The 21,052-nt window shown below is 40.4% G+C and overlaps 6 protein-coding genes across 8 annotated transcripts; 2 read left to right on the top strand and 4 right to left on the bottom strand.

The window, feature by feature from the left end:
• Window positions 1-734: 734 nt before the first annotated feature.
• LOC119072557 (probable methylcrotonoyl-CoA carboxylase beta chain, mitochondrial) lies at window positions 735-3,750 on the bottom strand. Of its 3 annotated transcripts, XM_037177805.1 has the most exons (12): window positions 3,668-3,750; window positions 3,380-3,607; window positions 3,134-3,271; window positions 2,706-3,074; window positions 2,526-2,651; window positions 2,394-2,460; window positions 2,123-2,341; window positions 1,983-2,058; window positions 1,602-1,735; window positions 1,493-1,540; window positions 1,106-1,429; window positions 762-1,037 (listed from the first exon to the last, which is right to left on the bottom strand). In XM_037177805.1, the coding sequence occupies exons 2-12, from the start codon at window positions 3,527-3,529 to the stop codon at window positions 934-936; spliced, it is 1,755 nt and encodes a 584-aa protein (XP_037033700.1). In that variant the 5' UTR covers window positions 3,530-3,607; window positions 3,668-3,750; the 3' UTR covers window positions 762-933. The 3 variants fall into 3 exon arrangements, with proteins under 3 accessions (XP_037033692.1, XP_037033709.1, XP_037033700.1); XM_037177797.1 differs by having other exon boundaries at window positions 735-1,037; window positions 3,380-3,697; XM_037177814.1 differs by lacking the exon at window positions 3,668-3,750 and having other exon boundaries at window positions 735-1,037; window positions 3,134-3,301; window positions 3,334-3,463.
• Window positions 3,751-5,343: 1,593 nt separating this feature from the next.
• On the top strand, window positions 5,344-9,868 carry LOC119072549 (U4/U6.U5 tri-snRNP-associated protein 1). The gene is made up of 8 exons (XM_037177787.1): window positions 5,344-5,552; window positions 7,131-7,277; window positions 7,345-7,690; window positions 7,752-8,142; window positions 8,207-8,404; window positions 8,461-8,555; window positions 8,614-9,354; window positions 9,420-9,868. Exons 1-8 carry the CDS (start codon window positions 5,462-5,464, stop codon window positions 9,787-9,789), a joined length of 2,379 nt encoding a protein of 792 aa, XP_037033682.1. The 5' UTR covers window positions 5,344-5,461; the 3' UTR covers window positions 9,790-9,868.
• LOC119072575 (phospholipid scramblase 2-like) lies at window positions 5,684-7,122 on the bottom strand. Its single transcript, XM_037177826.1, has 5 exons — window positions 6,750-7,122; window positions 6,541-6,689; window positions 6,170-6,481; window positions 5,956-6,105; window positions 5,684-5,892 (listed from the first exon to the last, which is right to left on the bottom strand). Exons 1-5 carry the CDS (start codon window positions 6,850-6,852, stop codon window positions 5,851-5,853), a joined length of 756 nt encoding a protein of 251 aa, XP_037033721.1. The 5' UTR covers window positions 6,853-7,122; the 3' UTR covers window positions 5,684-5,850.
• A 111-nt stretch (window positions 9,869-9,979) lies between the features above and the next one.
• Window positions 9,980-11,350, bottom strand: LOC119072600 (cytochrome c oxidase subunit 7C, mitochondrial-like). The gene is made up of 3 exons (XM_037177858.1): window positions 11,140-11,350; window positions 10,170-10,296; window positions 9,980-10,098 (listed from the first exon to the last, which is right to left on the bottom strand). Exons 1-2 carry the CDS (start codon window positions 11,227-11,229, stop codon window positions 10,180-10,182), a joined length of 207 nt encoding a protein of 68 aa, XP_037033753.1. The 5' UTR covers window positions 11,230-11,350; the 3' UTR covers window positions 9,980-10,098; window positions 10,170-10,179.
• Window positions 11,351-13,238: 1,888 nt separating this feature from the next.
• LOC119072513 (methionine--tRNA ligase, cytoplasmic) lies at window positions 13,239-16,792 on the top strand. Its single transcript, XM_037177759.1, has 8 exons — window positions 13,239-13,503; window positions 13,575-14,214; window positions 14,274-14,390; window positions 14,456-14,659; window positions 14,713-14,995; window positions 15,066-15,948; window positions 16,012-16,105; window positions 16,165-16,792. Exons 1-8 carry the CDS (start codon window positions 13,401-13,403, stop codon window positions 16,706-16,708), a joined length of 2,868 nt encoding a protein of 955 aa, XP_037033654.1. The 5' UTR covers window positions 13,239-13,400; the 3' UTR covers window positions 16,709-16,792.
• A 69-nt stretch (window positions 16,793-16,861) lies between these two features.
• On the bottom strand, window positions 16,862-21,052 carry LOC119072503 (HEAT repeat-containing protein 6). The gene is made up of 12 exons (XM_037177747.1): window positions 20,794-21,052; window positions 20,394-20,639; window positions 19,292-20,335; window positions 19,148-19,223; window positions 18,929-19,082; window positions 18,701-18,872; window positions 18,599-18,641; window positions 18,352-18,528; window positions 18,115-18,278; window positions 17,498-18,058; window positions 17,225-17,440; window positions 16,862-17,168 (listed from the first exon to the last, which is right to left on the bottom strand). The coding sequence occupies exons 1-12, from the start codon at window positions 20,950-20,952 to the stop codon at window positions 16,914-16,916; spliced, it is 3,267 nt and encodes a 1,088-aa protein (XP_037033642.1). The 5' UTR covers window positions 20,953-21,052; the 3' UTR covers window positions 16,862-16,913.

Here is a 21,052-nt window from a genome sequence, read left to right as displayed (position 1 = left end):
GTTTTTGCATACGTCGTCATAATTCAAACCGTCATTTGTGAACGACTCTTAAAGCTTGATTTCCACTTACAAAAAAACACTCTGTTTTGCCTCCGTTTTGCTAAACCACGACTCTTTTCATTTGTTTAAAGAGTAAACGGAGAGAAAACGGAGTGTTTTTTTCGTAAGTGGAAATCAAGACTAAGTGTGGTTATCACTCAACGAAAACTACGTGAGAGAGCTAGCTGTCAAAAAACACTAAAAAATTCAATTTTGTTTCTCACTCGTAGTACGTTTCTGGTAAGTGGAAATCAAGCATTATAATAGGTTGTTAACGGAGAGCAAAGATCAGTTAAATTTAACTGGCCTTGAGGACAATGTTAAATAATCGAAATTTAGAGTTAGAATTTTCGAAACACAAATTTTGTATGTATTTTTCTCTCATTTCACCCTTAAGGTCAGTTACGTTTAACTGAGCCGAAATATCTCTTCGTTAACGCTCAACAACAATCAACAAGTCCACTTTCTTCACGTCGGGCCCCGACTGGCTTAATACCATTGTAGATTTTATTTTGAATACATTACATACCGATGGTTGATGGGCATGGAAAGAGTGCGGTATCGTGATAGCCTAGTTATCGGGAAATTTTTTCAAAAAATTTGAGTATCGAGAAATCAAGCATTCGCCGAAAAACGCACGGGAAATGTATGGATTGGGAAGTCAGTTTTATAGTGCGGGTTACCGGTAAACTGTCACTTCAATTAATGCATCCATTCTTCCGTAGTTGAACGTTTTAATAAAATTCCATATGAAAATACATTCTCAATGTAAAAATTTCGTTTTAACAATTGATTACGAACTATAATTATAAATGCAGGTCCTGGTCAATATTTTAAAAATATTCGTGTCATAAATGCACATCATTCGGAATGGTCGACACAAACCGGAAGTCATTACATTCGGAAAATGCCGAATTTCGTACCATTTCCAACGTTGTGCATGGCGGCGGTTAAGCTCAATCCCAGAACTTTTCGTGTGTCCGCTGGATCAATGATACCTACGGAAATCCGACAAATTTTCATCATTACAATGTTCTAAGCAATGCAGAACAGAATGTGCAAATACCGTCATCCCACAGTCTAGCCGTACTGTAATACGCCGACCCCTCTTTGTCGAACTGATCGACAATCGGTTTCGTGATTTTATCGGACAGCTCCTGCGTAAACTCTTTGCCCGATCGCTTGAATTGCTCTTCGGTGATCTGAGCCAAGACTCCGGCCGCTTGCGGACCGCCCATAACGGAAATTTTGGAATTCGGCCACATGTACAAAAATCGGGGTGAATAGGCTCGTCCGCACATGCCGTAATTGCCAGCACCGTACGAACCACCGATCAAAACGGTTAATTTCGGAACGTTGGCACACGCAACCGCCGTGACCATTTTAGCGCCTGGAGTTTTTAAATAGACAAAAATTCAGATGTTCGCATGAAATAACATTGGCATGACTTTACCGTTCTTAGCTATTCCGTTCCGTTCCGCATGACTTCCTACCATGAAACCTGAAACAAAGGAGAACAACGTGAATTGGGTCCTTGAACAAATTTCTCTTGGAAAAGTTACCGGTAATGTTTTGAAGGAAAATTAACGGAATGTTTCGCTGTGCACATAGTTGAATGAAATGGGCGCCTTTCAGAGCACTTTCAGAAAACAGAACACCATTGTTACCAATTACTCCGACCAAATTACCGTACAGTCTGGAATTCAATTAAGAAATTGTTATCGCATTTTGTCACTCGGTTGAACTACTTTTTATCGCTGAATGTGTTTGACGTCACCTAATTCCGAATTCTTAACGATAATAATCAGATATGTTAATTATGGACGGCACGGCACACCTTTGTTTTGTTCAACACGGAAAATATTTCCGCAAATTTTCTCGAACTGACTAATGAGCCGACGATATACCGACGATAAGCTAATTCAAAATTTCTATTTACTCACCTGGCATAGCCGCAGACCAAAGTTTCGCCGTACATTTTCTTGAATTCCGTGAATCGACTTCCATCGAATAATCGAGCTGTTTGAGAATCGTTTCATTTGGTAATTAAAAGCAAATGCAACAAGCCCATGAAAACGCTCACCAATTACTTCGCGCACATCAAATGTCTTCGTCAAATTGGAGCCAACGATGCCGTAGATTTCTTTCGAATCGAATTTCGGTTCTTCAATTCCGTTCACAGCCGCATTAGGAATGTTTGGAGTAGATGTTAAAATTGCATTGCTATTGGAGTAATTGGATGGTAGGTTCAAATTTCCAATGACTTGCCGAGCCAATTCGAGAGCATGTTGATCGTCCAGAGCTAAAGCAAGTGATTGTTAGGGAGTGAAGTGTAGAGAATTTACTAAAATTACCATAATGATCCGTGACGCCAGACGTTTTACAATGAAGATCTGCACCACCGAGATCTTCAGCCGAAACCTGGAAAGTATAAATTTCGTTGCATTCATTTGACAACCTAGTTGGATCGGTAAAATTCAACTTACCACTTCACCAGTTGCCGCTTTTACTAGCGGTGGACCGGCCAAAAATATAGTACCCTGTTTCCGGACTATGATACTTTCGTCAGCCATTGCCGGAACGTAGGCGCCGCCAGCCGTACAGCTTCCCATCTAAACAGTTCCGATGAATTTCGTTTCTCATTTCGATCAAAATTTCACACATACCACAACCGCCACCTGCGTTATTCCCAGTGCAGACATGTTGGCCTGATTGTAGAAAATTCGACCGAAATGTAACTTATCCGGGAAGACTTCGGCTTGTCGCGGTAAATTGGCACCACCCGAATCGACAAGATAAATGCACGGCAGTCGATTCTCTTGGGCTATTTCTTGTGCTCGTAGATGCTTCTTCACTGTGATCGGGTAATAAGTACCGCCTTTAACGGTTGCATCGTTCGCCACAATAACACACTCAGTGCCCATTACCCGTCCTATACCGGTTATTATTCCACCGCTAGCAACTGCTTCATTTCCATATAATTCATGTCCAGCCAGTGGACTCAGTTCCAAGAACGGGGAATTTTTGTCCAACAACTATTTGCAATCAGAATTGATTAACATTTGGGAATCAATTTTGTGAACAGCTGTCTTGCCTGATCAATTCTCTCACGAGCCAACAACTTGCCTCTAGATGTGTGCCGTTTGATGGCTTCTGGCCCGCCACCATTTAGAACATTTTGAGTGATATCTTTCAAATTGTTTACCAGTGCGGACATATGTTGGAAGTTTTCCTGTTCAGAATTGTCGGATTATTCACTTGTCATGGAAGAAAATTTGCTCACAAATTGAGCATTGAAAGCAACCGTGTCACTTAAAAAATATTCATCTACAAACATCACCTGATACTCTTTCGAATTAACATCAACAGCATTTCCAATTACGTTGGTTTCGCCGATATGTAATCTGCGATTATGATGTGTAATCCCAGAGACGGCACCTATGTTCTGGCAATAAAGGTGTTTCGAAAAGACTCTACTTAGTTTCAACATTTTGTCGCTTTTAAGTTGTTTACAGTCCTTTAAATGTACAAAACGATACAGGGTTGGCACCAAGTGGAAGAAAGTGTTCTGTTGATGAATTCTTATTTACAAAAAAAAATGTTATCCAAAGAAAATCACATGTTTTACCGCACACACTACACTCTTTTACAATGTCCTTATCTGGCGAGCCCGAATTTATAAGAGCACACAGCTAGTTTCTTATCAGTTACAAGAGAAGCGTTCACTTTGACTGTAGATAACAAATGATAATGATGGCACTTAGTGGTAGTAAGGACATTTTCACTGTTACCAAATGTAATTTATAAATTAATGGGTTCGGACACAGCACTGCTTCTAGCATGAACATAGAAATAATTCGGATTCTGATGGAATCACCAATAGGGCTTGCTTCCGTTGTATGAGTTAAAACATACAATACAAGCAATCCTAAGCGGCAGCTCTTATCACTGAAGCATCTAAATTTGACACTTATCAATTCAGTGTTCATGCTAGGAGCTGTGGTTCGGGATATCGCGATGTCGACGAAGCGTTGAAAATATTTTTAATTCAGTTTGTAAGTGCGCTTCAGAACTTTGGGTGAATCAAAAAAGTTATTTTCACGTGTCGGCGCTGAAAATGAGAGAGTTTTGAGATTTTTCTCTGGTTTTCGACCGCTTACATGAAAAATTTTTTGAGTATCTGTTTTGGACGATAACGTTTAGGCACTTTTGCATGTAGCCCTCACTTCGCTCGGGGTACAACTCACGAAATTGCCTAAAAACAATCGTCCAAAACAGATACACAATAGTTATTTGTCGTCTAGGACGTACAGAAGCTAGAAAAATAAGATCAAAAGTTTTTGTTTATGAATCGAGGATCCCCGAAAACATTTTCGAAGATAAGAAACCCGTAGGACAACGGAAATACTCTCAAAATCGCCGTTCTTACATCATGATGGAAGAAATTACATGGATTTGCCCATATAGTGTTAAAGGATAATGTCAAAAAGAGTGTATTTCCCCATCGAGCTCAGTTAAATTAACATGTTTGTTCCTAGTTAGTAGGACATACAAATTTTGAAACAGTTGAATAAGTGGTCTTTTTCCGCTCTTTTGAAACTATACAGTGGAAAAACCAGTTAATTTAACTGAGCTCGATGTCAACATTCCTACTCTCTTTTAACATTCTGGAAGGCATGTGAAGATATCCAGTGTCGTATTCTATTTTTTTATCTTTAATGTTGGATCGGCATACGAAATTTTGCGAAAGAGAGAAAGATAGAAACAAAATTCGGACCAGTTATAGGATAGAGGATAGAGTGTTATGATCGGAGCGAGAAGACCGACGACTAGTTAAATATAACTTGAGGTACCTGTCAAAATATTTGCTTCTCTTTCAACGAGGTACGTTGAGAGTGAGAGGATAGAAGACCAGTTTATTTCAACTTGCCTTGGGATACTTGTCAAAATATCTTCTTCTCTTTCATCATCAAGGTTCTGAAAGAACAGGTTAAGACACCCACGAGGGCGGTTGACACCGAAATCGATAAACGCACTCAGTACAGATTGTGTGTGAAATCAACTTGAAGAAAATGTTTTTTAGGAAAATTCGGAATTTTGTTTTTGTTACGTTGTCTTTTTCATATAAACTTCGTAGCCGCTGAACTCAATTTGTGTGTCACCGCATTCGTGATCAACTCAGAGTTGTCTTAACCTGGTTCTTTCAGAACCGTGTTCATCATAACACTCTATTGGTATGTGAACGCAGTCATCAGAAAAAATTTAAATGAACGTGCTCCAGAAAATGTCAAACGTTTTAAAACAACATTGTGCGGTTATGACAGTGCACAGCAGTGACAGAATCATTTAGCTAAACACAACACACAAGTTTGTTATTGTAAAAAGGTCCTATCTCCTAAATTCAGTGAAAAGATTAATTATCATGGCTTCTACAAAAAAGCATAAAAAAGAATCCAGAAAGAGGGATCGATCTCCGGATCCACGAGACCGAGACACTGCCGAAGCAATCAGAGGTAAATTTAGTTCAAAATCTTTTGTAGCGTCTTTGCTCTGGTTCCTGGATTCCAGGACAAATTAATCGAATTTTGATCGAATCGACACATCCTCGCACCTCGACGATGGTTAATAAAATAAGAATTATTTGAGGTTTTTGTTCGACATTTATATACATTTAATTCACCACAACATTCAGATGATTTGATTGACGAATTTCAACATTTCTTGATGAAAATCCACACAAAATAATGACATTCATTCGGGAAGCAGGCCAGCAAAGATATGTTCCAATTTACTCAGCCCGTTGCGATTAAATTAAACTAGAGTGCCTTCTTCCGTTTCAAAGCTCGTAAAATCCTACATTTAATCGTTCGAATTAACCGAAATTTTCAATTAGAATTAAAGTTCCATTCTACTCACAACGCATAAGCATGCACCAATCAACAGGGCTTTCGTGAGAACGTCGGCATCTCTTGGAAATTTTATACTAAATGTGTCAGACGACACATTACAACAGCCAGTCCAATGTCTCGTTATTTTTCCGACTTCTTCGTCATCCATGTTGTAGACCTATATCCCGGTGAAAAAAAAATGCATTCAGTTTGATGGTCACAACATAGAGTCAGTAGCTTACAAAAAAATCAATCTCTGACCAGAAGCACAGAGGTAAACACACCACTCTTTTGATTTTGAATATTACCTCACCGTTTGCATTCCGAATCAAAAACTTTGGCCTACATAATAAGGCCGACGTTCTCTGTATCGAGCCAACTATTTGGCCAGCAATTTTTACTTGAACATAGTTACCGAAATGTCCCGATGTATTAAACACGGACATTATTCCATTTTCGTGCAGATCGTACAGAATAAAGTTAAGCGATGTGCTGTATCGATTACCGGTGCAACAATAAGTGCAACAGTCGGTGTTTTCGCGTACTGTAAATATCTTTGAGAAAAGGGTGATTTTTCGGTTCGCACACATTTTTGTAGCAGAACTCTGTATACCTTTGTTCCTTGGTAGGAAATTGCGTACGTTTTGTATTCTTGGCAGGTGCAGAACAGCGTTACGTCTTCGATCACAATTGTGGTCAGGTTGTTCAGTATCTCTAGCTCTCTGGGATAGTTTCTGTTAACCGAAGTTTGGTTTGGGCGACCTTGTAATACCAAAAGAAAAAAATGTTTCATCGTTCAGCAAAGATTTAAAATAAAATTACTAGAGCAGCTCGGCTGATTAACAATAGTAAAACTAGTTTCGTCATAGAATTCGTAGCGTGGAGGGTAATTTCGCTGATGTGCATCCATGGTTGGAATGTTCATTCCGTTCCTTATCTATATTTCTAAAAGGAATGTCACCGAGAACCGTTCAAATATTTCCGAAATTTTTGTCAATCTATCAAACACCCACAAGGTTTATGTAGGCGTACCAATGTCCTTGGTCAGAGTAGAGATATGATGAATTCATTAAAAATGTATTGCATTCAGGATATGCACGCACAGCATGAATGTGCGCATGACATTTCCCAAGAGAAAACTCTCGTGTTGTTCGTTTTGTATGCAATTAAAGCACAACCGTTTCGTATCTTTAATGTCAACAGGTAGTAGCCGATCGGAACGAGAACGGGAGAAAGACCGAAAAGATCGTCATAAGAAGCATAAATCTGACAAAACAAGGAGACATGAGCCCAGGCATGGCAGCAGTCGATCGGCACGGGGATCGAATCGAGATGACTATCACAGCGACAGTAAATATATTACAACAACAAACACTCGTCACGTACAAACTGAACTTTAATTTTTCGTCTAATTTAGGTTCTGATGTTGTGGAAGTCATTGATCCACCTCCAGCTCCGATCATTTCATCGAAACCACCGCCAGCACCATCAATTTCCAGCAGACCGCCACCAGCTCCAATTATTTCAAGGCCAGCGAGATCGCCGTCACCGATTCCCGAAGGCGGTGCAGGTGATGTGTTGTCAATATCTGAAACCAACAAGCTGCGTGCAAAGTTAGGCCTTAAGCCGTTGGAAGTAGATTCTCAGCCATCGAATCAAGAGCCCAGGAAAAGTGCCGATGGACTTAAGATGCATAAAGATGAGTGGGGCGAGTTTCTTCACAAGCCAGCTGACAATATTGCTGAAAAATTGCAGGCTGAAAAGTGAGACCTTCATCTAGACTCCGCTTTTTAACTACATCACTAACGTTTCCAATAATTTCAGATTGAGAGAGAAATTTCGCCAGAAGAAAGAAAAACGTCAAATCGACAGCAAGCTGAAAAGTGTCAAGGGATTGGGCGAATCCGACGATTTTGATGACATAAATGCGTGGATCGAACACAGTCGTGAGAAAGAGAAGTCCAAAGTTGAGGCTCAGAAGCGAGCTCAAATGTTGGAAGAAATGGACGCTGAATTCACCAAGCCGGATGTGAGAAAGGCGAACCGTAACAATTATGGAGAGAAGAGTTTGAAGGGTTTGAAGGTCGGGCACGGCTTGGATTCGTTCGGCGAAGGTAAAACGATCATTTTAACGCTGAAAGATCACGAAGTTTTGGCGGAAGATGAGGATGAATTGATAAATGTGAATATGGTGGACGATGAAAGATATAAGAAGGTAAGAGGCGAACAGAACGACGAGTTTGAATAGATGAATCAATTTGTGACCATTAAATTTTCAGAATACCGAGGTCAAGAAAAAGAACCCTAACAAATATGGGTACGATGTGTACGAGGAACAATTCGACCAATTTGGTGAACAGATCAACCGGAACGTTTTGGGTAAATATGATGAGGAAATCGATGGTGTACAATCAAGTTCTTTTTCCATCGGCGAAAATCTGGCAGATGTTCAGGCTCAGAAACGACGATTGTTGGAGGTAAGCATTTGTCATTAATTCCTTGACACTCTGTCGCTAACCATTATCTTTGCTAGATCAAAACCAAATTAGCCGGAAAGAGATTGGAATCGTTGGATGATACGTCATTGAAATTAGCCTCCGATGTTTATACTGACGACGAAATTGCCAAGTAAGATAAGACGACCATTTCCATTTCGTTCCAAACCAAATAAAAATTCCATTTTCAGATTCAAGAAACCGAAAAAGAAAGTCAAGAAGCTGCGGCAACATTTAAAGGCTGAAGATCTGCTACCTCTTGGTGGATCCAGTGAGTCGTCCAAGGATTACGGAAAACGGCTTCGTGTTCACAACGAGTCCGTTGACAATGACGATGTGAACGATACAGACTTCAAGGATATCAAAGTAGAAGAGGAAGACAATGAACTGGAGAAAATTCTATCCAAGGCACGTCGAATCAAACAGAAGGAATCGTTGATCACGAAGACATTGTTGCCAGAGGAGACCGATCAGTCGGTGAAAATGGAAGCAGAATCCGATGAAGAGAATGGTGACGCGGAATTTAAAGACAATAATATTTGTATGAATGCAACTGCCGAATTTTGTCGAACGCTCGGCGACATACCCACGTACGGAATGTCTGGTAATCGTGACGAGGATGCCAACGATATGATGGACTTCGAACAAGAAACTTTTGAGCCAGATGAGGCCGCTGAAGAAAAGCGAGACATCGGTGGAACATGGAATTCGGTCAATCCGGAATTGGAGGCAGTAGTGGAGGACAAATCGAATGAAATGACTGAAGTGGCTATTTTAGACGAAGAACCAGATGTGGGCTCCGGAATGGGTGCCGCTTTGAAACTGGCTTTGTCGAAAGGTTATTTGGAAAGGGAAGAAACAAATCGTCCCAGTAACACGCGGATGGCTCATTTGCAGGCAAAGAATTACTCAATTGAGGATAAAGCGTATGCGTGAGTTTCATAAAGCGTTCTCTCGGTTAATTATTCATTAAAAATAAATTTAATTTTCATTGCAGAGACGACGATAAGTTCCAGCGACGAGATCGCTACCACGCCGGTCCAATCAGCGAATTCAGAGAGAAAGACAGCTATCGACCGAATGTTAAGCTGGAATATATCGACGATAATGGCCGTTTGTTGAACGAAAAGGAAGCGTTCCGTTATCTGTCCCACAAATTCCATGGCAAAGGACCCGGTAAAAATAAAATCGAAAAACGTTTGAAGAAAAACGAACAAGATGGTCTGATGATGAAAATGAGCAGTACCGACACTCCACTGGGCACGTTGACCATGCTGCAGCACAAACAAAAGGAGACGCACAGTCCGTATATTGTGTTGAGTGGAAGTAAGCAAAATCAAAGTACGACTATCACGAAGCATAAATAGATTAAGTTGTGTGAATTGTGACTGAATTGGTGTTGCGCGAGGGTCGGTGGGGTCTACGATTTCGAAATAAATTTATGAATCATGAAAACCGTGAACTTGGAATTTTTGTTACTTTTGGAGTTGCTGTTACAATACCATAAGTGGTACCACGGGACTAACAGGTATGGTCGACAAGTGAAACGATTTTCGATTTAAATTTCTATTTTTGTATTACACGCAATCGTGTTACATTAAATATTTCCAAGATGGTGCGGGAGTTCATCCTTTACTAACGGCAATTGCTAAGAATGATGAATAGTTCTGAACAATCTGAAGCAAAAAGAAAATTCATTTTCTTAGATATCCAATCGATAACAACGACGTCCGAATGATGCTCTTACCTAGACTAATTTACTTCTTAAGCAGTTGATGTCTGACAATCATGAAGGGGGCGGCGATTCCACTTCCAAAGAACAGAATGAACAATGCAGTTAATCGGTATCTGTTTTGGATCTGGAACGGGAGATTCTGAAAAGGAAATGGGAAAAATTTGAGAATTCAATCTGTCAAATCGAACAGATTTGTTAATGCTAGTTTTCAAAATTAGGACGCGACAGCTGTGGAGGCACATTCAAGAGATTCTTATCACAATTAAATTCCAAAAATTATTTCGATTTTCAGTCTAGGATAACGACCGAGCCAGACTTTTCATAAAACACATTAAATAGAAGAGTTAGATGACGAGCCCGTTTTTACCCAAATGAAGTGGATAGCCTTACACAAAAGTTGTCGGTTGAAAACGTTTAACTTTAACGCGTCATCTGATTAAGCGTATCTAAAGACAGTCATTTGGAATAGTCAAGATTGATTGAAATATCCGGTTTCTTTGAATGCATGGGATTTCTGGATACTCTAAACCCTCCATTTCACGATTTTCTCTCAAATGTTAACAATATTTTGGTGCAGGCAACCTCCTGAGATCTACACGGTCTATTTCGACGTATGGTCATTATTAACCAGCGTCGTTAGCTTGTTTGATTATTCCATGACAATCTAAGCAGCATTTTGCCTAAATCAGAGTTTTGAAACAAAACTTTTCAAATGTGAAGTCAATAAAATTGAATAGGAGATGTCAGGCCTGGAATCGAAAAATGGCTGACCAAAACAGAGCAAAATCTGTGGACTTCAAAATAATGAAAATCGAGACCGAAAACGTGGAATACGATCCGGTTTGTGACTGGGGAGCATTGGGTGTTGGAAAAATGGTCAGCCAATTTATAATATCAAGTGGTACCGTGTTCTGTCACTGAATTATCAGTCAGTCTTTAAGGTTAAAATTACATAACTGCATCAAAAACCCATAACTCTTACCTCTCCGGGAACACCTCCATGGGATCCGTTACGCACAGTATTTTGCATCAACTGGCGTCCCATTAATTTTACGCTTTGACCGAACAACATTGTTGAAATTTATTGATTTCTTGCAAGAAATTGAACAAAAAATTGGAATTTTTTTCTGACAATTTGTCTCTTCTTCGCAATACGTTCGAGTAATTCACAATGGAACAAATGTCTGATCGATGTGCTTGTATGAGATACGCATGTGTTTGTGAATGTGTGTAAATCGAAAAACCGAAGCCCCCAATATATGAAGCAGAGTAAACTTACTTTGGATATTGTAGGCTGGCGTCGAAATAGATTGTGGATTTGAGCACTATTTCACAGGACTCTCAATGATTGACGCTGTCGGAAAATCGGTCACTTCTGTCGCTTCACCGAACAATATTTTCATGGACAATGTGATCGAAAATTTATTTTCCTAACAAATGGTTTTGATTTTTAAATTTCGTATCTCAAAAGACCGACTCGAAGGCAGTGCCATCCCTGATTTTTGCGGTAGTGACGATAACAATTTTCAAAATCTATTCCTTCCACATGATGACTTATTTTGTTCGATTTTTGTTTTGGCAAGGAAGAGATTGGTTATTTAGTTTTGTTACAATACATCGAGCAGTTCTATTATACTTATGCCCTCGATACAAACAAAAAGAAGATTTATCGGACTATCAATAGTAAAGGGTGTAATGGATAATACAATACCTTTTCCTAACTTCAGCCTGTAGTGTTATATCATAAAAACATCCGAAACCGCATTTCTTATATTCATAAATGCTATTTATGCGATGACATTGATTTTTTAATGATATGAGACATAGAGTTACACTCGAGAGTTGTCAAGGTGGCGCTGTCATTATTTCAGCAGGATTGCGAGTATTTCCAGGGCTGTACACTTTACAGCCTTGGTCTTTCCCAAGGTTAATATAGTGTGGAGGTAATGCCATATCTGACCGAATCAGAAGTGCTGTGGCACGAAAGTTCGATACAAACGCCATCTTATCCGTTTGTTAAAAGCAAAAACTGGAATAGAAAGCTGGGACATCTGTTGTGAGATAGTGAAAATATTTGGTGAAATATAAGTAAATAGAGGTCAACAATTAAAAAAAAGATATTGGCATCGAACTTATGTGCTAGGCTGTGCAACTGAATGGCATTACCTCCACACTATATTTACGAGTGTGTACGACAATGATAATTCTTAAAATGCGAAAGAGTACATGAAGGTATAATAACCGAAATGATAATTTTCATTTTGAAATGATAAAGTCGGTACTATAACCACAAAGATAATTAGCGTTCCTAGGAAATATAATTAACATTCCACAGGGTTATCATTAGCATCCTGCACAATTAGCTGAGTGGAATTTCAGCCGATTCTGACCGGAATCTCTACAGATTCGGCCCGGAATCTCTGCAGATTCTGACCGGAATCTCTGCAGATTCTGACCGGAATCTCTGCAGATTCTGACCGGAATCACTGCAGATTCTGACCGGAATCTCTGCAGATTCTGACCGGAATCTCTGCAGATTCTGACCGGAATCTCTGCAGATTCTGACCGGAATCTCTGCAGATTCTGACCGGAATCTCTGCAGATTCTGACCGGAATCTCTGCAGATTCTGACCGGAATCTCTGCAGATTCTGACCGGAATCTCTGCAGATTCTGACAACCTTGGTCTTTCCCATATATTTTTGTGGTTTCCTTTGATCGACAGCGCCACCTAAGCATAACTTTATGATATGATGATGTTAAATAAGAAACTTGAACATTGAGCCTCACTCATGAAAGTGATAACCTCATAACTAAAGTCCTAGGAACGTAGATCTAACAAACGTTTAAGAAGCTCACTTTGGAATTGATTTTTAAAGAGTATGAATGAAACTTCGGACGATCGAAGATCTTCAGTTTCGTGCTGTTGTAAACAATGAGTATAAAATCCGACGGTGGTCGATATAAAAAGTAAAAAAAACTAAAAACTCTCAATCGTTGATTTTAGCCATTCCAAGAATGACAGCTCGATGACATTTACACACAGGTAATGTACCGGCTAAACGAAAATACATCCCCACTCTATGCACTATAAATTTTACATCAGTCAGTCAAACTCAATTTTTCTGATGAAATTGATCACACGCGGCAAATAATTTCCTTTAAACGTGACAGTTTCATCGGCTCTATTTATTAATCAAATTGTATCATTAAAGTCAGCATCAACAGAATTTAGTGGCAAAAACATGATCATTTATACAAACAAGGGGAATCCATTTGGATTGAAGTTATTGATTTCCGCAAAATTGGCCAAGAAAGAGGTTATTGTGGAGCAGAAAAATATTAGCAGTGAGTGTGAAATTGTTGGTGTGGCATAATGCAATTCTTATGTTGACAATAAAAATCGCTTTCAAATCTAGCCACATCTACAACCGATGTGCAACATTTGCCGATTTTAAAACTCGACTGCGGAACCGAAATCTTCTCTAGCAATGCTGCCGTCAAATATTTATTTCCCACTCAGGACAATGTTGGTGCATTGGATGAGTGGCTGGAATGGTCAACAACTCGTCTAGCACCAGTTCTAGCCCATAATTTGGCCGGAGGACATCGAGCCGATCCGAATGCACGTCCAATTTTAAATCAATTGGTGAAATCGCTGAACGACACGCTCAGCAAAAGTTTATATTTGACTGGCGCGAAAATAACTTGTGCTGATGTAGCTGTATGGTCATTGATAGCACCAGATGGTACATTAAAAGGTGCCCATGACATCGATAGTTTACTGATTTGGTACAAGAAAATTGCCGAATTACCGGAGGTGGTCGAAGCATTGAAGATCTTACCTCTTACGGATTTGCATTTTTCGTCGCTGGAACAAGCCAACAAATTCGGTGGATTGCATCATATTATTTTGGGCCAGCAGGTCGGCGACGAGCCACATCTGTTAGCTGATTTGCCGAATCAGATTGCCGAGACGGTGTCAGCGGATGAAATTGATCAAGCGAGGGAGAAATTCATTTACAACAAACCGGTGGACATCAAGGAAGCTAGGACGGTGTAAGGCAGAGGTAGTGGTTGACGTCGTGACTTTGGTATTGAAAATATTGTTTTCGTAGATTGCCGGTTGCTGGGAAACGGAACGTGTTGATAACGTCCGCCCTGCCATACGTGAACAACATTCCCCATTTGGGTAACATAATCGGGTCGGTTCTGTCTGGGGATATTTTTGCCAGGTGACTTTTACGAGAATATTTTCGATTGCAACCGACAAAACTAATGTTCCGATGAAAATGTATAGGTACTCCCGCATAGCAGGATACAATACGTTGTATCTTTGCGGCACCGACGAATATGGCACAGCTACCGAGACAAAAGCATTGGCTGAGAACATGACTCCACAGCAAATCTGTGACAAATACTTTGAGATTCACAACGGCATTTACCGCTGGTTTGGCATCGGATTCGATTATTTTGGTAGAACATCCACACCGGAACAAACTAAGTAAGTTGCACGATCACGAAAAGATGTCAACCGCTCAATGTCTTGTAATACAGGATCACGCAGGAATTGTTTCTGGAACTGCTGAACGCTGGATTCATGGAGACGCAATCTGTCGATCAATTACTCTGCACAAATTGTGATCGATTTCTGGCCGATAGATTTGTGGAAGGTACATGTCCTCACTTAGGTTGCGGCTATGAAGACGCACGCGGTGACCAGTGTGACGGATGCGGTAAGCTAGTCAATGCAATCGAATTAGTCCGTCCAAGGTGTAAGATCTGCAGTTCAGCGCCAGTTATTCGTCAATCGAATCAGTTCTTCATCAATTTGCCATTGGTTTGTTAAAATGACAAACGAAAAGTGATGAGAACACATCCAATAATGTCTGTTATCTCGTTGACCACAGATTGAACCGAAACTGCGAAGCTGGCTGACTGGTGTCGAAGATCAGTGGTCGAATAACGCGCGGATGATTACTAGGTCCTGGCTGAAGGAAGGTCTAAAATCACGTTGCATAACCAGAGATTTGAAATGGGGCATTCCGGTTCCATACAAAGGATTCGAGTCCAAAGTGTTTTATGTATGGTTCGATGCTCCCATTGGATACATGTCGATAACGAATAAATACACGAATGAGTGGCGACAGTGGTGGCAGCCCAAAGACAAAAACATGAACGTCGAATATTTCCAATTTATTGGAAAGGATAACGTTCCATTCCATTCGGTTATGTTCCCGTCGACCTTGTTGGGTATTAACAAGGGCTACACCACAGTATCACATATAATGGCAACAGAGTACTTAAACTACGAGGGCGGTAAATTCAGCAAGAGTCGTGGTGTTGGTGTATTTGGCAACGATGCCCAGGACACCGGTATCCCAGCTGATGTGTGGCGCTTCTACTTGGCTTCCGCCCGGCCAGAAGGACAGGATTCCAATTTCAGTTGGGTGGATCTCGTGACGAGAAACAATTCCGAGCTGTTGAACAATTTGGGAAATTTCATAAATCGATCGCTGGTCTTTTGCGAGAAAAGCTTCAACGCAACCATTCCGCCAATCGCGTTGAAGGAGGACGATTTGATTTTGTTGGCATTGGTCAATCGAGAAATTAAGGGCTATGTTCATTCCATGGAACGAGCCAAATTCCGTGATGGTTTAAGACATATTCTGTCAATATCTCGTCACGGTAACCAATTTATGCAGACGCAACAGTCTTGGGTGCTGTTGAAAGGATCGGACGATGAGAAGGCTAGAGCAGCTACAGTTATAGCGCTTACGTGTAATTTAGTTTGTGAGTAGAAGAACGAATTGCCTTTTGTGCTGTTTATGTAACGAGCCAGATTTTTCTTTGCAGACTTGTTGGCATCTCTACTGTTCCCATTCATGCCACAGACATCGCGAACGATCTTCCAACAGTTGAATACCACTCAGAGGATAGTCGATACAGAGTAATAGTTGATTTTTAGTCTAGAAAAGAACTGCAAACAATCAATTAACATGTTTTCAGACAACCGTTCATGGTACAATACTTGGAAGCCGGTCATAAAATTGGTAAACCGAGTCCACTATTCGCGAAGATTGAAGCTGCTCGACTGGAGGAGTTAAAACAAAAGTACGGAGGTCAGCAAGAAGCAGCAACACCGAACGCAATTCCTCAACAACAATTTAAGAGTGCTGCAGACATCGAGAAAGCGATTCAAGCGCAGGGCGAGAAGGTGCGATTGTTGAAGGCGAACAAAACGGAAAAACCAGTTTTGGATCCGGAAATCGCTTTGTTGCTGAAACTGAAAAAAGATCTTCAATCGTTCGTGGAAGCGGAGAAAAAACCAGCCGCTGCCGAAGTGAACCCGGCCGATGCAACGCAACGAATTAAGGAGCTGGAAGAGCAGATCACCAAACAGGGAGAGAAAGTTCGAACGCTAAAGGGTTCCGCAGACAAAACGGTTTGGCAGCCGGAAGTCGATGCATTATTGAAATTGAAGAAGGAGCTGTCGGCTCTTTCTGGTGCCCCTCCTCAGCTAGCATCGGGTAAAAATAAGAAGAAGAAATGAGTGCACGTTTGATTGTAGAAATCCATTGAAGATGTGAAGACCGGTGAAAATTCATTAAAAGAAATTGAAGTGAAGATTTCAAAACCGAATCTTTTCGTGATCGTCGGAGCAGTGACACGCAAAGTGGAAAGTAAGGTAAGAAGCTCCGAAATAATCGTGAAAAACAAAATTTTTATTTCATAAAATCTCGGGTTAGTTTAACATTTCAATTCAGTATTGACTCGAAAGTACTCGTTAGTATAGTTAGAGCTTTCACTTGATCGGGTCTTACCGCTTCCGTCAACAAATTCTTTAATCTCAATGCGGCCGCAATTAATGGTGTGGCTTTCTCGGGTATCATTCGGTTGATTACTCGCGACCAATTCCGTTTCGTTGAGTCAAATCGCAGTACTTCTTTTTCCATTGCGATGAGCTGCTCCATTTTCGCCATCTGAATGTAGTGGGCTATTGTTACGCACAGCTATGAACGTATTGATTAGAGAAAAATATTTTCTTTTGAAAATTGTGCTTGTTCACCTGTTCCGTAAGGTGGTCCCTGTGTTGGTATTCGTTGAAGTCGGTTATTTCATCGGATCGATCTAATGCTTCCAAAAGCGTTGACCAAATATAGGCAAAATGACTTTGCAGAAAGATCTGATCCGTTGGAACTGCCAATGCAGACGCTGCATTAATGCGTACCTTAAAGTTTGCGTTACGAACGACAACCTGACACAGCGTTTTTACAGCATCATCCTGAACGAATTGAATTTTTAAAATCTCCTGGGTTCGGCATCTGAATCATCAACTCACCTGCCAATCTAAGTTGATACTTGGACTGAACATCGCTGCATTTTTCATAAAATTACCAACAGCATGACAGGCATTCCAATTCAATTTTGCATTACCCCGATGGCAAATATTGTGATTCAACTCCTGCACCGAACGTAATGCCAAATTGGTCCAACATTCCAATTTCAAGTGGTCCAAGGTTAACAACCGTAGCAAATTGCCAATGGCTCGTACAGCATTACAACGTACTTTGTCATTGTCTTTGCATATTAAGGACACATCGAACAATCGTTTCAGCAAGTCATTCGATACAATTTCCTCATTTGTGTCAGAGCCATTCGCAACGAGTGCATCACTTACGTTAGCCAACGCCCATGAACCCTTTATTCGAATGTCCAAGTTATCTTGTTGCAATGAGCGTATCACCGCGTCCGATGTGTTTTCAACGAAAAACACGTTTTCCCGTAAAGACGGAAACATGATATAAACTGCTAAGGCACGCACTGCAGCCGCTTGCACCATTAACTCCTCATCGAATGTACAGCCAGATAGTAGAGATATCAAAGCCATTTGTTTCTTATGCTAAAATCGTTGGTCGAATTAGATATTTAGATAAGGTAAGGTGTACACGTCCGTACCTCCAATCTTTCAAAGATGTAACTACCAATGTTGGAAAGCGAATCACAACAAATCGACTTCAATGCTGCCACATCATTGTTAAGCTGAATGACAGCAAACACTTTCGGCATAACGGTCGTCCAAAACGATAGACACAGTTCGATGTCATTTCTATTCGTCATCTCTATAGCATTGATGGAATAAAAAGTGTGCATGAATCGGGTGGAAGTAATTCATTTTAATTTGTACAATCTTACGCTCATTGGTCAAATGCATGTTTATCCAGTAGCCAACAACATCCAAGCATTTTACCGCATGCATTCGTATCTCTAGACAGTCACTGTCGAATGAGTTGCTGATTGCTTCGGCTATTTCTTGTAGAGAATGTTTTACCAATTCGAAATGGGTGGCAATCGTGGATATCATTTGAAGGCCTTGAATTTGGGAAAAAAAGTAAGAGAATTCAGAACCAGCAACGGTGGTAAATATTTCTGCTGATCATACTTTCAATTCGAACCATTGTCACTGACTGCCCAGCAGGATTACGCTTTTGACCAACGGGAAAATATTAGAATGTGATTTTGATCAAAGAAATAAAATTATTACCGGTGAATCGTTCAATGTCACACCTAAATTCGATAGCACCACTTGCAGCAGCCAAGATATTTTCGGTACCGCATTTATGTCAACTGACTGGGTACCGATCACCAAATCTTCAGTTTCAGTTGTTTGTTCTTGGAAATCAAAGTCCTCAATTTCTTCATCCTCAATCTCGGCACTGGAAATAATTGGTGAAAACACCGACTCTAATGTGGTACAGAAAGATTTTCATACCACTCGACTCTCGAACCATGTACATCCTGTTGCACTTTCGGTTTTTTGCTTGCTATGTGTGGTGCTCCAATGCAATCGGAAAGTTCCTTTGTTATTTCATTGTGTCTGATGATCAACGAAATGACAATCAGAGCATTCACTTGAATGGATGGATCTAGAAATTACTGAACGTTAACGACTTGACTATTTTAGCGTTGAATCACCGAAGCATACACATACCTTTATGGTAAACCAAACGACGTAAGAACACCATCAATTTGGTAATGAGGCAATTCATTCGATTAAACGGCGTTGCCTGAAATCGGTAGAAAAACGTCGTCAACTTCACCATTACATTATTTGTTACAATCCCGAACTGTGTACCTGCACTAAGCTGGCCAGACATTTCAGCACCTGTATCAACACTGGCAACGAGCCCTCCGTTGACAGTGATTGATTCAAACTCGCGTACATCGATACTATCATATCGCCCAATGTAACCGAAAACGGAATGTACGATGGATGAGGTTTGTCGTTTTGTTCGGCTTGTGACAAAAATGGTTTAGATCCGTGCAGAATAATTGTGGCAGCTTGTAATGCGGCTATGCGACAACGAGGACTCGGATCACGAACTGCCGCATTAAGCAGGGAGACCGTGGATGGCGTAGCAATATCGGAGGGGAACAGGCTGTGCCAATAGCCGAATAAATATTTTGTATCGACTAGTCTGCCAATAACACCAATCAGTGATAACGCATTCAATCGCAGTTTAATTTCTACGGACTTCTTATGACGACTAGGATCTGCTGAATCAGAGTCACTGGTGGTTGTGTAACCATTAAACTCATTGTCCGAAAGTTTGAAGTCTTTTGACTCGTCGGGCACGGATAAGTTTTTCGTTTTGTTGCCCTTTTTTCTTCCCTTGAACATTGTTCCCGGCTTGCGTGCCTTCGGCACCTTTCCACCTTTGTTCGCATTAAACGTAACCGGTTCTACGGTTTGCTGAGAAACGTTAACTTTTTGCGGATGCACGGAATGATCCACATCCGATAGTCCGAACATCATAAAAGCTTTCGCTGCGCCCATATTTTCACCGATGAAGTTCAAACAAATGTCCCGATCTCTGACGCATATTTGTCGACAAATATTTAGTGCACTCGCCATCAGGACACAGTAATTGGATTCACTGAATTTCCCAGCACCATTTTTGTAGATAAGCTTGTGGACCTCTGTCATGATTGCATTCAGTTCTGGTTCATTGATCTTTACCGGTGAATTCAGTAACGTTTTCAAACATGACACTGTTGAAAGCAGAATTTCACTTGGCAAACAATTCTCGTAGCTCAATGATTTGTCTTGCAGCTTAGCCGGATTCGTTAATAGAATCATTAAAATGCCACGATTGGTTGCCACCAAGCTATCAGCAATCTGGAAGTCGGTTTAGTTATAACAAATTTGGTTCCTATTACAAAGGATTCGGTTTTACCTGCGGACTATCACTCTCTATGCTCTTCAGTATTACTTCAACGGCTCGTAAAATGTCACATAAACCTACGCATAGATTTATTTGGATTGCATTCAGAAGCCATTCCAATGCGACTTTCACATCCGTTTCGCTCAATTTTATTTTCTGCTTTTTACCCATCGACGTTAGAATAAAACTAGATTTAACTATGAGCATGTCTTCCTCCGGTGGAATGGTTGTCATTGCCAGAATGAGTTCTTTAGGCAGCTGGAAGTGAATTTTGGAATTAAATTTTTGTTGAGAATTTGAGGAATTGAGTCATTCCGTTAGCATACGATGATTACGGCTCACAGTTAAGTTCTTTACAGATACAGACAGAGTTAAAAAAACAACAAAAGAATTAGCCAACAGTTCAACTTACCTCTACATCTGTTACATTCATTACATTGAAGTCTAGACTAGTCAGCTCATTGAGGTAGTTATTCCATTTGCCGCGTACGTTAGCGTCGAAATCTTTATATTTCACAGCTTTGGACAAATTTGATATTTCATCGACCATTCGAACGAACGAATTTTCCATTTTACAGTGCAATTAAATTCAGTTCTTTAACTAATGTGATGAATGTGCTGTACTCTGTTTACTGTTTTCCAAAACCATCTGTTTTCGTTTGTTCATCTGT

Source organism: Bradysia coprophila, chromosome II (assembly GCF_014529535.1).
Source record: "Bradysia coprophila strain Holo2 chromosome II, BU_Bcop_v1, whole genome shotgun sequence".
NCBI classification, from domain to species: domain Eukaryota; kingdom Metazoa; phylum Arthropoda; class Insecta; order Diptera; family Sciaridae; genus Bradysia; species Bradysia coprophila.
This window is presented reverse-complemented; position numbering and strand designations above follow the sequence as displayed.

What these genes read in the sequence shown, in the direction of transcription:
- LOC119072503 (XM_037177747.1), bottom strand. Translation starts at nt 20,952, where the DNA reads ATGGAAAATTCGTTCGTTCGAATGGTCGATGAAATATCAAATTTGTCC. An exon ending in TAGAGAGTGATAGTCCGCAG is followed by an intron (nt 20,336 to 20,393) that starts GTAAAACCGAAT and finishes ACCGACTTCCAG; the next exon opens with ATTGCTGATAGCTTGGTGGC. An exon ending in CATGGTTCGAGAGTCGAGTG is followed by an intron (nt 18,873 to 18,928) that starts GTATGAAAATCT and finishes AATTATTTCCAG; the next exon opens with TGCCGAGATTGAGGATGAAG.
- LOC119072513 (XM_037177759.1), top strand. Translation starts at nt 13,401, where the DNA reads ATGATCATTTATACAAACAAGGGGAATCCATTTGGATTGAAGTTATTG. An exon ending in TCTGGGGATATTTTTGCCAG is followed by an intron (nt 14,391 to 14,455) that starts GTGACTTTTACG and finishes GAAAATGTATAG; the next exon opens with GTACTCCCGCATAGCAGGAT. An exon ending in TCTTCATCAATTTGCCATTG is followed by an intron (nt 14,996 to 15,065) that starts GTTTGTTAAAAT and finishes CGTTGACCACAG; the next exon opens with ATTGAACCGAAACTGCGAAG.
- LOC119072600 (XM_037177858.1), bottom strand. Translation starts at nt 11,229, where the DNA reads ATGTTGTTCGGTCAAAGCGTAAAATTAATGGGACGCCAGTTGATGCAA. An exon ending in ATGGAGGTGTTCCCGGAGAG is followed by an intron (nt 10,297 to 11,139) that starts GTAAGAGTTATG and finishes TTTCCTTTTCAG; the next exon opens with AATCTCCCGTTCCAGATCCA.
- LOC119072557 (XM_037177805.1), bottom strand. Translation starts at nt 3,529, where the DNA reads ATGTTGAAACTAAGTAGAGTCTTTTCGAAACACCTTTATTGCCAGAAC. An exon ending in TAACGCAGGTGGCGGTTGTG is followed by an intron (nt 2,652 to 2,705) that starts GTATGTGTGAAA and finishes GGAACTGTTTAG; the next exon opens with ATGGGAAGCTGTACGGCTGG. An exon ending in GGCTAGACTGTGGGATGACG is followed by an intron (nt 1,038 to 1,105) that starts GTATTTGCACAT and finishes GGATTTCCGTAG; the next exon opens with GTATCATTGATCCAGCGGAC.
- LOC119072549 (XM_037177787.1), top strand. Translation starts at nt 5,462, where the DNA reads ATGGCTTCTACAAAAAAGCATAAAAAAGAATCCAGAAAGAGGGATCGA. An exon ending in ACGATGAAAGATATAAGAAG is followed by an intron (nt 8,143 to 8,206) that starts GTAAGAGGCGAA and finishes TTAAATTTTCAG; the next exon opens with AATACCGAGGTCAAGAAAAA. An exon ending in AGAAACGACGATTGTTGGAG is followed by an intron (nt 8,405 to 8,460) that starts GTAAGCATTTGT and finishes TATCTTTGCTAG; the next exon opens with ATCAAAACCAAATTAGCCGG.
- LOC119072575 (XM_037177826.1), bottom strand. Translation starts at nt 6,852, where the DNA reads ATGAACATTCCAACCATGGATGCACATCAGCGAAATTACCCTCCACGC. An exon ending in TAATCAGCCGAGCTGCTCTA is followed by an intron (nt 6,690 to 6,749) that starts GTAATTTTATTT and finishes TGGTATTACAAG; the next exon opens with GTCGCCCAAACCAAACTTCG. An exon ending in GGTCAGAGATTGATTTTTTT is followed by an intron (nt 6,106 to 6,169) that starts GTAAGCTACTGA and finishes ACCGGGATATAG; the next exon opens with GTCTACAACATGGATGACGA.